Genomic DNA, 16,404 nt, shown 5'->3' with positions numbered 1-16,404 from the left:
AGATTTCCATCGTCTCTTGAAAAATCAGAAGATCAGGCCGGGTGCGGTGACTCATGCCTGTAATCCCAATGCTTTGAGAGGTTGAAGCAGGAGGATTGCTTGAGGCCAGGAGTTCAAGACCAGCCTGGCAACATAGCAAGACCCATTTCTACAACAAATTAAAAAGTTAGCTGGGCATGGTGGCATGCACCTGTGATCCTAGCTACTTTGGAGGTGGGAGGATTGCTTGAACCCGGGAGATCAAGGCTGCAGTGAGCTGAGATCGCGCCACTGCACTCCAGCCTGGGTGATGACAGTGAGAGACCCTGTCTCATAAAAAGGGAAAGGAAGGGGAAGGGGAAAAGAAGAGGAAAAAAAGTAAAACAAACATTTTATGATTTTTATAACACAGGCTCAGTTATGGCACTGCACATGTAGGGGTGGATTTGACCCATCAAACACAGGTCTGGGGCCTCTGCCCTAGGGAGTGTGGTTACTCCGTTCCACACCCAGTTTCCTCTATAGGGAGCTCTGAGCAGCCCTAAGTTTGGGGTGAGCGATGCAGCTTCAGACCCCAATGTCTGAAGGGGGCGGTCCAGCCTGGGGGAGAGCTGAGGCTGGTTACATGCAGACCCACCCCGCTAAAGGAATGCGGTGCTTGGATGGTTCCAGTACTAAGGCCAAACACGAGTTTGTCACAAAAGCTGAAAAATACATGGTGAGAAAGAAAGAGGGAAAGATCAGGAGATCCGATAACTTTGGAATCCAGGTCCCAGAGGGGCAGGAACTGAGGGTCAGATGGGACATCCGAGGTCCCGCAGCTCTGTCTAGTGCTGCTGCATCGCCATCGTCATCCGCTGGCGTCCCCTGCCTGAGCTCTGCAGGAAGCTCGGTTTGTGAGCTCTGTGCCAGGAGTCAGGTATTTCCTGCCTGCCTCCCACTCACCCCTGCCCAGAGCAGAGGACCCGCTCCCTGAAGGCCTTACCAGAGACATTGAGGTGTATTCGTTCCATCCATTTCGCAGTCTTGGACTCCATCCTCAGCCCCAGCTGACCACTGTCATTGACGTGCACCGGGTGGATACTCAGTGTGCAGTTCTTATTCTTGTCTCCCAGGAATTGCACCCTTTTCTGCTCAGAAGGAACCTTCCCATCCTTTGTGCTTTCATAGAGTCTTGTCCCATCAAACTTCGAGGTGTTCTTGTTATACTCAGGATTGTGGAACAGGATGAAGCTTTCCAGGTCACGATCTAGGGCTCTGTAGGTGCAGGGGATCCAGACGCAGGCCCCCTCCCAGGCGTAGAGGGTTTCAGGGTGCTCAAAAGCCCATTTACTTGAGTCAGAGAAAGCCAAGTATTCTAGAACTCACCACAGTGATCAGAAAGCATTACTAAGGGGGCATGAGAGCCTTCTTTTAAAAATTATTCTTTATTTTAAAATTTGTTTAATTTTTTATTCTTTTTAGATATAGGGGTCTTGCTATGTTGTCCAAGCTGGCCTTGAACTCCTGACCTCAAGTGATCCTCCCACCTCAGCCTCACAAAGTGCTGAGATTTCAGGCATGAGCCACTGCACCCAGCAGAGAGCTTTCTAAAGACTAAAGAATTCCCTCTGAAGATAGTGGGAGAAATACAGAGATACACAAAGACAGCAGGATGCAATGAGAGAAGTGTATGTATATATGGGAAACATATATTTGTATGTACATTTATCTATACACACCGCTGCCCCCACCCTACCCTATGTTGACGCCTCTCTGCCTGGGTCTTTCCTCCTCCTCCAGTGCCCACTGACATCCCAGAACCCCAGTACTAGCCCAGGCCACAGTCCTTACCCAGGAGCAGGAGCCAGGGGCCGAGGAGATGCATGGTGTCGTGTCTGGGTGCAAGCCTGAGCAGGGGAGAGTTTGTCTTTGAGCCATCTGGCCGCTTACTTCTTCCACGTGGCTTTTCTTGCTCACCCACTGAGCTCCGACCCTTCCCCTGGATCCGGGAGGACCGGGTCTAGTTGCATTATGGGGATGTGGCATTTGGGATGCTCACGGAGTTCTTTCTTTTTTTTTGAGACAGAGTCTTGCTCTGTCTCCCAGGCTAGAGTGCAGTGGTGTGATCTCCGCTCACTGCAACCTCTGCTTCCCAGGCTCAAGCGTTTCTCTGGCCTCAGCCCCCCAAGTAGCTGGGTAAAGGCAGGTGCCACCACGCCTGGCTGATTTTTGTATTTTCAGTAGAGATGGGGTTTCACCATGTTGGCCAGGCTGGTCTTGAACTCCTGATCTCAGGTGATCTGCCAGCCTTGGCCTCCCAAAGTGCTGGCACTACAGATGTGAGCCACCACTCCTGGCCGGGAGTTTTTTCTGAGTGTGCTGCGCCTCTCCTTCAAACTGAGAGCCCTGTGGGGGCAGCCTCTCTCTCTTCCCAGAACTCCTTCCTTTCTTCCTTCCTTCCTCCCTTGCTTCCTTTTTCCCACCCATCCATTCATCCATCTCTAATTTTATAAACTTCCTGCCTGGCTCACAGGCTTTGAGTGGCACCAGACCACTGAGTGCTTTGAATGCCAGGCCCCGGGTAACGTGGAGCTCTCTCTGGTGCTACTCATCAAGGATTATACTCAGGGACAGACATGGTCAAAACTTGGTTTGAAAGACCAGGTAAAAAGGAATTCTAAAACCAGTAACAAAGTATGGGTGAGCCAGGCGCAGTGGCTCACACCTGTAATCCCAATACTTTGGGATGCCAAGGCAGGCAGATCACTTGAGGTCAGGAGTTCAAGACCAGCCTGGCCAACATGGCAAAACCCCATCTTTACTAAAAATGCAAAAAATTAGCCAGGCGTGGTGGCGTACACCTGTAATCCCAGATACTCATGAGGCTGAGGCAGGAGAATTGCTTGAACCCGGGAAGTAGAAGTTGGAATGAGCCGAGATCATGCCACTGCACTCCAGCCTGGGCGACAGGGCAAGACCCTGTCTCAAAAAGATAAAAAATAAACTAAAAATGTACAGAGCTGGTCAAACAAAACCTATCTGTGGGTTAGGTTCTGCAACTGTTGCCCATCTTTCTCTCTTTCTCTGCAATGAGCTTGTCCTCTACCATCCCTGACCTCTGCATAGAGTTACATTTACATAGAGTTAAATTTAAGTCCCAATTTACATGATCATGGCCCTCCGTGCTGGCCCCCGGGGACCCCGAAGGATGTGACAGCAGAGTGTGTCTCCGGTCTCAGCATCAACCCAAGCCCCTCCCACTCACCTGCCAACATTTCACACGCATCAATGTTCCTCTCTCTGTCTGTTTATCTCCTCGGGCCACATGGCTCATGCCAAGGGCTGCTGGGTGTCTGTTCATGGGTGTGGGGAAAGCTAAGCTGCTTGCCGACAGCAGGAAGGGGGTCTGGCCTGGGCTAAGCATGAATTTGGGGTGCAGGGTCTGAAGCTGAGGCAGATTCCCCAGGCAGAGCTGACATCAGCCCTGCAGGTACTCATCATGTCACATGTAAAAAACATCTTCAAGGTCACATACACTTGAGAAAGGCAGGGTAAAAGAGTTAAGTAAGATTCTTTTTTTTCTTTTGAGACAGAGTCTCATTCCTCTGTCGCCCAGGCTGAAGTGCGGTGGTGTGATCTCAGTTCACTGCATCCTCTGCCTCCAGGGTTCAAGTGATTCTCCTGCCTCAGCCTCCTGAGTAGCTGGGACTATAGGCATGTGCCACCACACCCGTCTGATTTGTTTGTTTGTTTGTTTGTTTTACTAGAGATGGGGTTTCACCATGTTGGCCAGGCTGGTTTCAAACTCCTGACCTCAGGTGATCCCCCCAACTTGGCCTCCCAAAGTGCTGAGATGACAGGCGTGAGCCACCACACCTGGCTTAAGTTAAGATTCTTTACTGCAGGACTTTAAAAACCTTTCAGTAAACTCTATCTACACCATTAATCTCTAGACATGGGGATTAGAGTATAGTATAATACATTGTCCATACTTCTTTGGCCATGGGATCTATTTTACATGTTCCATAAAAAACTTAGCAGGGTTGCAGAGCCAGAGTTCTTTGAAATCCCCTTAAGGTTACCTAAGGGGTAACAAGGGCTGTGGCAAGGACTAGACTCCATTCCCTGCAGCCAACACTTACCTCCAGGAGCCGGGCCATTGTCCCTCCTCTGCCAGCACCCTCCAGCCACACCCTGCTCTGGGACGGGCTGGAGCATCCCAGCATGAGTGGGAGATGGGCGCCTCCAGAGCAGGGCTGTGTGCTGCCTCAAGGAGCTCCAGGAGTCTCTGGAGCACAGGAGTAGGGCCCCAGGCCCGGGAATTGGAAGGCTGAGGGTGGGGTGGAGGTTAGGGACAGCAGTTATTATGCACAGAGGCTCAGGACAGGGCCATGCTGTCCAGACCTCCTCAGTCCAGGCCTGTTGAGGGCCTTGCAGAACCTTGGGGCTGACCTCCCTGGCTCCTTCTTCCCTTCTGGGCATCCAATAACCTACGCTAGTCTCAGAAGACTCAGCAGGCCTGGCAAGGAGGATGCTCAAGACAGGGGTCTGTCTACAACCTGTTGTAACACTGGTAAGAGAGAGCCAGGGAGGTCCCCGCTGTGTTCCCAGCTCTGGGAGGTATGCCCGGCCCATAACTGCTGTTCCGTAATAACTTGCTTATTGAATGCAAAATAAAAGCAAAATGATTTTTACCTGTTTCCGCGTGTCTTCCCTCTTCAGGGACCCTGGCAGCATCTGAGAGCAAAAGGAGAAGTACAGTAAAGTCTCTGGTGACAGAGGTTTCCCCTCCATGGCCACACCCCCTGCTTCTCTATGGCTCTGAGGGGGACCAAGCAGCACCGTGATCTGGGGAGTGGGGAAAAGAGACGATTGAGGGGGATGCGGGCTCGGAGTCAGATCGGAAGATCAAATACGTATGGGCAGTTCTTCCTTTCAGTGTATGGGTTTGCAATATCAGATCAGTTTCAGAATGGGCTCCTCCACAACTCCCCCTCTACCCAGCTCTCAGGAAATGTGAATGACTCAAGCCAAGCAGGAGAACTGCAGCCCGCTGAAAAAGGCACAGGCCTACCTGAAAGTATTTGTAGTTTAGTGACACCATCCAGTTATTACCACTTCCACTCTTTTCATCATAGGCATAATTGGTGGGGAATCTGACCACCTACACTGAAGCCCCCAAGGGTTGAGGGAGGAGCACATAGATATTGAGGAGGAAAAAGATATCTCGGCCGGGTGCGGTGGCTCATGCCTGGAATCCCAACACTTTGGGAGGCTGAGGCGGGTGGATCACTTGAGGTCAGGAATTCGAGACCAGCCTGGTGAACATGGTGAAATTCCGTCTCTACTAAAAATACAAAAAATTAGCTAAGCGTCTTGGCAGGCGCCTGTAGTCCCAGCTACTCAGGGGGCTGAGGCAGGAGAATCACTTGAGCCCAGGAGGCGGAAGCTGCAGTGAGAAGAGATCACACCACTGCAGTCCAGCCCGGGCGACAGAGTGAGACTCTGTCTCAAAAAAAAAAAAAAAAAAAAAAGAAAGAACAGAAGAAAGAAAAAGAAAAGATATCTTGTAGGACTGGGCGTGGTGGCTCACGCCTGTAATCCTAGCGCTTTGGGTGGCCAAGGCGGGTGGATTGCCTGAGCTCAGGAGTTCAAGACCAGCTTGGGCAACATGGTGAAACCCCATCTCTACTAAAAAAAAAAAAAAAAAAAATCCAAAAATTAGCTGGGTGTGGTGGCGGGCGCCTGTGGTCCCAGCTACTCAGGAGGCTAAGGCAGGAGAATCACTTAAGCCCAAGAGGCTGAGGTTGCAGTGAGCAGATCGCACTGTTGTACTCCAGCCTGGGTGACAGAGCCAGATCCTGTCTCAAAAAAACAAAAAAGATATCTTGTAGGAAGTGTTATTGAATGGAGAGTCTTTAGGCTGAAACCTCATCACCTTTATAATCTTGTAGCCAGCGAGTGTCTCAGGAGCAGAACAGACAGCATTGGAAGCCATGCACATCCTACAGATGAAGAGGGATGCGCTGAGAGGTCTTCACTCCAGCACCACTGCCCTCTATGGGCAGCTGGCCATAGGGAGGGAAACAGAGAGAGGGAAGAACACCTTCTTCCAAAAGCACCGATAGGGCTGGGTGTGGTGACTTACGCCTGTAATACGCTTTGGGAGAGCAAGGCAAGAGGATTGCTTAAGGCCAGAAGTTTGAGACCAACCTGAACAACATAGCAAAACTCTGTGCGGCTAGTCAACAAAAGCAAAAAATGAAAAGTAGCTGGGCATGGTGGCGCGTGCCTGTGGTCCAAACTACTTGGGAGGCTGAGGCAGGAGGATCGCTTGAGCCTGGGAGTTCAAGGCTGCAGTCAGCCATGATAGCACCACTGCACTCCAGCCCAGGCAACAAAGTAAGACCTTGTCTCAGTAAATAATAAATAAATAAAATGAACAAAAAGCAGTGATGTTCTGGAAAGATGGAGTAGATGTATTTATTTATTCTGCCAAATATAACTGAAAACCTTGAACGTGACAAGACAAGCATAAGAAGACTGAAAGATGGAGAGAAGCAGACTGGTTAGGGACCTCGGGACTTAAGGAATGGTGATGAATTCCCTGGGATTTCTCTTTGCCTCATATATCTCAGGCTGAATACTGGAGAAGCCAACAACTGAAAATGCCAAGGGGCACAAACAAGAAAAAGTCCCAACAAAACAAGTTCTAGCAAAACTATGCTTTTCTAGCCAAAGAACGAGGAAAGGGGCATCCTAGAAAGACAGAGCTCTTTTAGTCCATACCTGCTCCGCTCCATCCAAGTTCCATCATCACCCTTGTGAGCAAAGGCTGGATGGAAAACCTAGACATTCACCTTCACCAGGCTGTAACAAAGAACCCCAGGCCACTCCCAATACTCAGCCAGAGTGATGCCAGAGTTGGAGCTGGGACCTTCCTCCCCACTGGGATCACCCTCCCCCGATGTGGTGTTGGTGGAAAACATGTGGGCAGCCCGGACATCCACTGCCACCCCAATGCAGAAATGAGGCATTCCACCCGGCCCCATTGGAGTAGTGTCAAAGGGGGCCTGGTGGAAAGTTGGGACTTTCGCCACCACTCAGTGGTAACAAGCGCCCCCCTCTCTCTGCCACACACAGTGTCAGTGAAAGCCACATAGGGAGCAGTAATGAAGCAACCCTCCCACTCCCAAGCCAGGGAGTTGTCATGGATTCCTAGTGGGGAACCTGAACTTCTACCCTTACCAAACAATAACATGGAGGCCTCATCTCTCCCAACCCCCCAGGTTCAGGAAAGGCTGGATGGAGAACCTGGACTTTTATCCCTGTCTGGAAGCAATCAGGCAGTGCCCTACTTTATTTCGCTGGAGCAGTATGAAGGGAAGCCCACTAAAACAAAATATTTAAAGAAGATCCAGAATCTTATAACACAGTGCCCAGAATATCCTGACTTCAATGGCAAATCACTTGTCATACTAGGAATCAGGCATTCTCAAACTGAATAACAAAAGATAATTAACAGACACAAACATCAAGACGACACAGATGTTAGAATTATCTGACAAAGATTTTGGAGCAGCCATCATAAAAGTGTTTCACTGAGAAATTATAAATGTGCTTGAAACAAATAAAATAATAAAAAGTATCAGCAAAGTAGTAGAAAATATAAAGAAGAACCAAATGGAAACTTTAGAACTAAAAAATACAACTAAAAAATACAAGAGCTGAAATAAAAACCATAAGGGATGGGCTCAATAGCAGAATGGAGAGTATAGAAGAAAGAAGCAGTGAAACAAAACGTATAACAATAGAAATTACCCATTCTGAACAATGGAAAGAAAATAGATGAAAGAAAATGGAACAAAGCCTCAAGGACATGAGTAACTATAATAAAAGAAGATCTAACATTTTGTCATTGAAGTCCCAGAAGGGGAGGAAAAGGAGGGTGGGCCTTAAAAAACTATTCCAAGAAGTAATGGCTGCAAATTATCTTCATTTGACAACATACACGCACAACATATGTCTACAGATTCAAGAAGCTGAGCGCATCACAAACAGGATAAACCCAAAGAAATTCATGCCAAGACACATCATAGTCAAACTTCTAAAAACAAGAGGCAGAGAAAATTCTCGAAAGCAACCACATAAAAATGCAAAAAATTAGCCAGTTGGGTGGTGCGTGCCTGTAGTCCCAGCTACTCAGGAGGCCAAGGCAGGAGGATCACTTGAACCTGGGAGGCGGAGGTTGCAGTGAGCTGAGATCCTGCCACTGCACTCCAGCCTGGGCAACAGAGCGAAACTCTGTCTTAATTAAAAAGTAAAAGAAAATAAAAACAAAAAACCTCTGGAAGATAACATAGGAGAAAATCTGTGAGACCTAGAGCTTGATGAAGTGTTCTTAGACATGACACCAAAGGCATGATCCCTAAAAAGATCAATCCAACTTCATCAAAATTAATTTTTTTTTTGCTCTGTAAAAGACCTAGTTAAGAGAATGAAAAGACAAATTACAGACTAAGAGAAAATATTTGCAAACCACATATCTGACAAAGGACTCCTATCTAGAACAAATATATAAAGAACTCTCAAATTCAACATAGAAACACTACATAAAAAAATCAAATCATCCAATTAGAAGATTGGCAAAAGACATAAAGAGAAATTTCACCCAAGGGGATATATGGATAGAAAATAATTATCTAAAAAGATATTCAACATCACTAGCCTTTAGACAGGTTAAGACCACGATGAGATATCACTACTACACATCTATAAGAACAGCTAAAATAAAAGATAGTATCAAATACTGGAAAGATGTACGGAAACTAAATCATTTATATATTGCTAGTGTGAATATAAAATTGTCCAGCCACTCTGGAAAAAAGTCTCAAAACAGTTCCTCCAAAGATTAAGCATAGAATTACCATACACTCCTGCATCTCCACTCTTACATATATAACCAAGAGAAATAAGAACATGTTCACCCAGAAACTTGAACACAAATGTTTACAGCAGCATTATTCATGAAAGCCAAAAAGCAGAAACAACCCACATGTCCATGAAGAGATGAATGAATAAAGAAAATATGGGAGACCTAACAATAAAATATTATTTGATAATAAAAAGGAATGAAGTACTGATAGATACTACAACATGGATGAACTTTTTTTTTTCGAGACCGAGTTTCACTCATTGCCCAGGCTGGAGTGCAGTGGCGCCATCTCGGCTCACTGCAACCTCTGCCTCCCGGGTTCAAGCGATTCTCCTGCCTCAACCTTCTGAGTGACTGGGATTACAGGCATCCGCCACCACACCCAGCTAATTATTCATATTGTTAGTAGAGACGGGGTTTTACTATGTTGGCCAGACTGGTCCTGAACTCCTAACCTCAGGTGATCCACCCGCCTTGGCCTCCCAAAGTGCTGGGATTACAGGCATGAGCCACGGCGCCTGGATATGGATGAACTTTGAAAACCTTAAGTGAAAGAAGCCAATCACAAAATGTCACATATTGTATGATTCCATTCACGTGAAATATTCAGAAAAGGCAAATCTGTAGAGACAGAAGTAGATGTAGTGGTTGCGTAGGGCTGGGGTGGGGTGGGGAAGGTGAGAGGAAATGAAGAGTGACTGCTAATGGATGTGAGATTATTTTGGGGTGATGAAATGTTCTAAAACTGGTTGTGGTGATGGTTGCATAATTCAGTGAATAGACCCAAAACCATTCAATTGGACATTTTACATGGGTGTGTTTTATGGTATGTGAATTATATCTCAGCAAAGCTGTTATATATGTAGTATATATGTAATATATAACAGCTTTATATACAGCTTTAACACACATACGTGTGCATATATGTGTGTGTATGTATATTGTGTGTGTGTGTGTATATATATATATATATATATATACATATATAAAATAAAAATCAGGCTGGGCACGATGGCTCACAGCTGTAATCCCAGCACTTTGGGAGGCAAAGTGGATCACCTGAGGTCAGGAGTTCGAGACCAGCCTGGCCAACATGGCAAAACCCCATCTCTACTAAAAATACAAAAATTAGCAGGCATGGTGGTGTGCGCCTATAATCCCAGCTGCTCAGGAAGCTGAGGCAGGAGAGTCACCTGAGCCCAGGAGGCAGAGGTTGCAGTGAGCTGAGATCCCACCACTGCACTCCAGCCTGGGCGACAGAGTGAGACTCTGTCTCTAAATAAATAAATAAATAAATAAAAAACGTCCAATTAGAAAATAGGCAAAAGACATGATGACACCTTTCCCTGAAGAAGGTATATAGAAGGCAAATAAGCACATGAAAAGATGTCTCACATCACCAGCCATTAGTGAAATGCAAATTGAAACCCATGACAAGATACTGCTTTAGAACAGCTAAAATTGAATAACCAATAATGACAACACCAAACACTGGTGAGGATGCCGTGAACTTGAAACATTCACACACAACTGGTGGGGATGCAAAGTGGTCCAGCTACTCTGGAAAACAGTTTGCCGGTTTCCTGAAAAACTAAACAAAATATACCTACCAGATGACCCAGCAATTGCACTCCTGGGCATTTTATCCCTAAGAAATGAAAACGTATGTCCACATAAAAACCTGCACACAATTATTCACAGCAGCTTTGTTTGTAATAGCCAAAAACTGGAAACAGGCCGGGCGCGGTGGCTCACGCCTGTAATCCCAGCACTTTGGGAGGCCGAGGTGGGCGATCACCTGAGGTCAGGAGTAATCTCAGCATTTTGCGAGGCCAAGGAGGGCGATCACCTGAGGTCAGGAGTTCGAGACCAGCCTGGCCAACATTGTGAAATCCTGTCTCTACTAAAAATACAAAATGAGCTGGGCGTGGCGGTACATGCTGGTAATCCCAGTGTAAATAGTAAAGTAGAAGTTCCTTTTCAAAGAGACTGCCCTCCCCATCTAATTAAGAATAAATAGTAACTTCTCTTAGAAGCAAAATTTATTCAAAGACCTGTGCTAACATTCTTAAATATCTACTAGCCGTAATAAAAAAATCAATGTACTTTATGTTCTTAGATCCTACAATTTAGCCTAAAGATTTGCCCTAGCATGCTTATACTAGTCCAAGAAAGCATTAGGTCAAAGCCTGTTCCTCTTCCTTATTTAGAAATGTGTTTACTTTTCTCAGTATTCCACGTTACTTTCTCCTTCCTTTGTTCTCCTCTGCCTTTGCCTCTTTTAAAAAGTTCTAAGTTGCTAGCCAATCCAGACAAATACAGAATGTGAGGTCCCGTTTCAGCCAATAGAAACCAGACACAGCAATAAAGTAGATGCATCAAGTTATAAACGACCCTGTCTCCTTTGTTCAGTGTACTTTTGTAGCAAAACTGCTAGCGAGTATACCCTTTCTGCAGAAAGTAAAAATAGCCTTGCTGAAGAAATTAAATTTACGTTAAAGTGCTATTTCTTTACAGCACTAAAAATCAAGCATTTCTAACACAAGCTACTCGGGAGGCTGAGGCAGGAGAATTGCTTGAACCTGGGAGGCAGAGGTTGCAGTAAGCCGAGATCACGCCATTGCACTCCAGCCTGGGCAACAAGAGCGAGACTCCATCTCAAGAAAAAAAAAAAAAGCAAAACCAAAAACTGGAAACAACCAATACGTCCTTCACTAGGTGAGTGGCTTAACAGATTATGGTACATCCATGCCATGGAGTACTATGCAGCAATAAAAAGGAGTGAGAAATGAAGAGGATACAGGCAACAACTTGGACGATTCTGAAGAGTGGTACAGAGAGTGAAAAAAGCCAGTCTCCAAGGATCACATGTGTTACAACATTCTTTTTGTTTGTTTGTTTTTTGAGACGGAGTTTTGCCCTTGTCCCCCAGGTTGGAGTGCAGTGGCTCGATCTCGGTTCACTGCAACCTCTGCCTCTAGGGTTTAAGTGATTCTTCTGCCTCAGCCTCCCGAGTAGCTGGGATTAAGGTGCCTAACACCATGCTTGGCTAATTTTTGTATTTTAGTAGAGATGGGGTTTCACCATGTTGGTCAGGCTGGTCTCAAATTCCTGACCTCAAGTGATCCACCTGCCTTAGCCTCCCAAAGTGCTGGGGTGACAGGTGTGAGCCGCCACGCCCAGGCATAACATTCTTGAAATGACAAAATGATAGAGGTGGAGACGATGAAAAGTTGCCAGGGGTTAGGGATGGTAGGGGAAAGTGTTTGACTATGAAGGGAGTAGCACAAGGGAGGTCTTTGTAGTAACAGAATAATTCTGTATCTGGACTGCAGTTGTTGTTATATACATCCAGATGTGATAAAATGACATAGAACTGTACACACACATTATACCAATGTCAAATTCCTGGTTTTGACATTGTCCTGAATGACTTAAGAAGTAACCATCAGGGGATGCTGGGTGAACAGCACACCAGACTTCTCTGTTCTATCTTTGCAACTTCTGTGAATCTATACTTATTTAAAAAAAAAAAAATTTAAGACAGAGTCTCGCTCTGTCACCCAGGAAGGAGTGAAGTGGTGTGATCATAGCTCACTGCAGCCTTGAACTTGAGGTGGGCTCAAGTAATCCTCAGCCACCTGAGTAACTAGAACTACAGGTACCAGCCACCATACCCCGTTAATTTATTTTTTATTTTTTGTTGAGTCGGGGTCTCACATTGCCCATTCTGGTCTCCAACTCCTGTCCTCAAGCAATCCACTTCCTCAGCCTTCCAAGATGCTGGGATTACAGGCGCCAGTCACCGCACCTGGCCGTATATTTTTATTTTTTTAATCCCAGCAATCTCAATGGGGGACTCCAGGCCAGGTGGCCAGGTCCCAAAGGTCTCAGGGAGGGGACCCTTTGGGGCTTGAATTCCTGCTCCTCACCTAGAAGGAGTAGCTGAGGTTTCTGCAGGCCACAGCACCAGGTGTGGCTCATAGTCTTGTAACAGGAGGAGATTGGGCTTGTGGACGTGTCTTGATTTCTGGAGGCCAAGGGCTGCGTGGAGAAGGCAAGGGAGGAGGAGCAGGACTCCTGAGGAGCAGCCTCGGCGCTTTCACTCTTCCTCCCCGTTCCTCCAAACAGGTCGTTGGTCTCCTTTTTTGGTGACTTGACTGTCACCCCTTTACCACGGAAGCAGTGAAAGCAGGCAACTAACAGAGTCCCTGTGAGCCCTGGGTGGCTACTCCCTGCCTGGCTATGTCCCCCTCACCCCCCAACCTCTGCCCAGGACGGTAAGACGGGAACAATGATAGTGCCTTCCTCACCGGGCTGGTGACAGCACACACAGGACACACTCAGCAACCCGCACGTCCCATGACAAGCATGTGGTAAAAAGACCTGGGTTCCAGTCCCAGGTCTGCCATGTGTTTGTTGTGACATCACCTCAGTTTCCCTCCCAGGGTGATAATAAGATTGCTGTTACGACTTCAGGGCTATGCTGTGACAGGTCCCCAGCCCCTACAGCACTTTGCATGGTGGCTGCTATGGAACGGGCTCTCTGTAAAAGTGAGCTGTCATTATTCCAGACATTGTCACTTACGCTGCTGACCCAGCACTCCCTGCAGACATTAATTCACCCACCTCTGGCTACTCAGCCCTAGCCTGAGCTTCACAGAGAGGCCCTTTGGGACTAAACAGTCATTTCCTTCCCGCTCCCCAGGCAGATCGAGCTCTAGGGTGGGAAGGGGCCTTTGGCTCAGCTGCTGCCAGACTTCTCTGTTCTATCTTTGCAACTTCCTGTGATAATTATTTCAAAATTAAAAGATTTTTTTTTTTTTAATTTGCGAGGTTGAGGTTGTCACCTCCTGTTTAAGGAGCAGCCTGGAGTTGAGAGCGAGAAGAGTGGGGAAAGAAAGAGGCTTGCCTACTTCTCCTTTTTTTTCCCCCTTTTTCTTTTCTTTCTTTTTTTTTTTTTTTTTTTTTTTTTTTTTTTTTTTTTTTGAGACCAAGTCTCACTCTGTTGCCCAGGCTGGAGTGCAATGGTGCGATCTCAGCTCACTGCAGCCTCCGCCTCCCAGGTTCAAGCAATTCTCCTGCCTTAGCCTTCTGAGTAGCTGGGACTACAGGCACGTACCACCACGCCTGGCTAATTTTTATATTTTTAGTAGAGATGGGGTTTTGCCATGCTGGCCAGGCTGGTCTTAAACTCCTGACCTTAGATGATCTGCCCACCTTGGCCTCCCAAAGTGCTGGGATTACAGGCATGAGCACCACATTCGATCTTTTTTTTCCCTTTTTTAGCGACTGAGTCTTACTCTGTTGCCCAGGCTGGCATGCAGTGGTGCACTCATAGCTCACTGCAGATTCAAACTCCTGGCCTCAAGTGGTCCTCCTGCTTCAGCCTCTTGAGTAGCTGGGATGACAGGCATGCACCACTGTGCCCAGCTTATTTTTAAACATTTTTTTTCCTACATACAATGTCTGCTGTGTTGCCCAGGCTGGTCTTGAACTCCTAGAAAGCACTTCTCAGCAGTGCGGTGCATCTCTATCCCTGGCCAGTTGCAAGAGCCCAGCCCTGCATGATCACCCACCTGGGGAGGAGGCTCTGGAGTGGCCAGTGCTGGCTGGGAGCTCTTTCATCAAGGAGGATAATGGAGCTGCCTGCCCCAGGCACTGTCCCAGGGACAGGGTGGGAGGCGGGCCAGGGATGGATCGGTCATCTCCGTCAGGAGTGACTCAGGAGGTTGGCAGACCGGGAGGGACAAAGAGACCCGTGTCATGACCATGGCCTGGTGCCTGGGTGTCCTCCCTCCCACACGTGGTGGCCCAGCCCTACTGGCACGTGAGGCCATGAGACCTTCTCACCTTCCTTCCTGCCTGGCCAACCCTCATCTCAGCGTCTGCCCCCATCTCTCTGAGTCACTGTGTCATGTGTTCTGACTCTTCCTCGGCTTGGCATTTCCCAGGGAGGGGGTGCCATCTGCCTTCCCTGTCCCTGAGGGCCTCCCTGGGCCTGAACTCGGCCGGAGTAGACACTCTTGCATTCTCCACTGAACCTGCCCCTCCCGCTTTCTTCGACCTCTTAAGGAAGCTGCTGGAGTCACCTTTGACTCTTCAAGTGAGTCCCACCACTTCCTCCTCCAAAATGGGTCCTGACCCCACCCCTCTCCCCATCTCCACTTCCTCTCTCTTGGACAATGGCCAGGGCCTCCCAAGCCCTGTCCCTGCCTCCACTGATAGCCTGTGCTCACTGTCCACGCAGCTGCCAGTGGGCCTCTGAAGCCTCAAGCCCTCCATCACACCCCTCCGAACTCACTTCTCCAGCGGCTTCTCAACGCGCTCTTTGAAAGCCCAAGTCCTGGCTGGGCACAGTGGTTCACACTTGTAATCCCAGCACTTTGGCAGGCAGAGGCAGGCAGATAACTTGAGGTCAGCAGTTCGAGACCAGCCCGGCCAACATGGTGAAACTCCGTGTCTATTAAAAATTAGTTGGGCATGGTGGTGTGTGCCTGTAATCCCAGCTACTTGGGAGGCTGAGGCAGGAGAATCACCTGAACCCGGGAGGCGGAGGTTGTAATGAGCCGAGATCATGCCACTGCACTCTAGCCTTGGTGACAGAGCGAGACTCCATCTCAAAAAAAAAAAAAAAAAAAAACCTAGGATTAAATTCCATTGCTGGGCGGGGTGGCTCACGCCTGTATTCCCAGCACTTTGGGAGGCTGAGGCGGGTGGATCACCTGAGGTCAGAAGTTTAAGAGCAACCTGGTCAACATGGTGAAACCCCGTCTCTACTAAAAATATAAAAATTAGACAGGCGTGGTGGTACATGCCTGTAATCCCAGCTACTCAGGAGGCTGAGGCAGGAAAATTGCTTGAACCCGGGAGGCAGAGGCTGCAGTGAGCTGAGACTGTGCCACTGCACTCCAGCATGGGCAACAGAGTGAGACTCTGCCTCAAAAGAAACAAACAAACAAGCCCCAGTCCTGCCTGTGGCCTACAAGGCCCTGTGTAATCGAGCTTCCTTGGGCAACAGAGCGATACTCTGCCTCAAAACAAACAAACAAAGAAACAAACAAACAAGCCCCAGTCCTGCCTGTGGCCTACAAGGCCCTGTGTAATCGAGCTTCCTTGGGCAACCACTCCGGCTCCATCACTCCACTCAAGCATGCTTCTTTCCTTCTTGTTCCATGAAGGTAACAAGTACATTCTCGCCAGGGGCCTTTGCACTTGATTTTGGCCTTCTCTGGACCCACATTCCCCAGGAACCCACAGAGCTCCCTCCCTTACTTCCTTCTGGTCTCAAGTCAAATGACTTCTCTTTCTGAAATGGCAGCCTGACCCAGCACAGCCTGACCTTGCACCCCTCTGCAGTTCCTTCACTGTCAGATGTGCGGTCATGTGTTTGCTTGTCTTTCTGATCGTTGTCTGTCTCTTCTGCAGAATGTCAGCTCTGGGAGGTCACAGAGTGATTCTTTTTGGGCACTGCTGTGACCCTGGGGCCCAGCATAGGCCTGGCACAC

The 16,404-nt window shown here is 47.9% G+C and overlaps 1 protein-coding gene across 29 annotated transcripts in view; it reads right to left on the bottom strand.

The window, feature by feature from the left end:
* CD22 (CD22 molecule) overlaps positions 1–16,404 on the bottom strand; it is a 58,711-nt gene that overhangs the window by 16,871 nt on the left and 25,436 nt on the right. For 9 of the 29 annotated variants that reach the window (XM_063800682.1, XM_063800683.1, XM_063800679.1 and 6 more), the window contains exons 11-13: positions 4,657–4,698; positions 1,813–1,960; positions 965–1,342 (exon numbers count right to left, since the gene is read on the bottom strand). In XM_063800682.1, the coding sequence (XP_063656752.1) occupies positions 965–1,342; positions 1,813–1,960; positions 4,657–4,698 (568 nt within the window). The other 20 variants (XM_016935674.4, XM_063800684.1, XM_063800680.1 and 17 more) reach the window with 14 other exon arrangements.

This window comes from Pan troglodytes, chromosome 20, assembly GCF_028858775.2.
Source record: "Pan troglodytes isolate AG18354 chromosome 20, NHGRI_mPanTro3-v2.0_pri, whole genome shotgun sequence".
NCBI lineage: Eukaryota > Metazoa > Chordata > Mammalia > Primates > Hominidae > Pan > Pan troglodytes.
The sequence above is the reverse complement of the archived record's forward strand: the minus strand, read 5'-3'. Positions and strand labels throughout refer to the sequence as shown.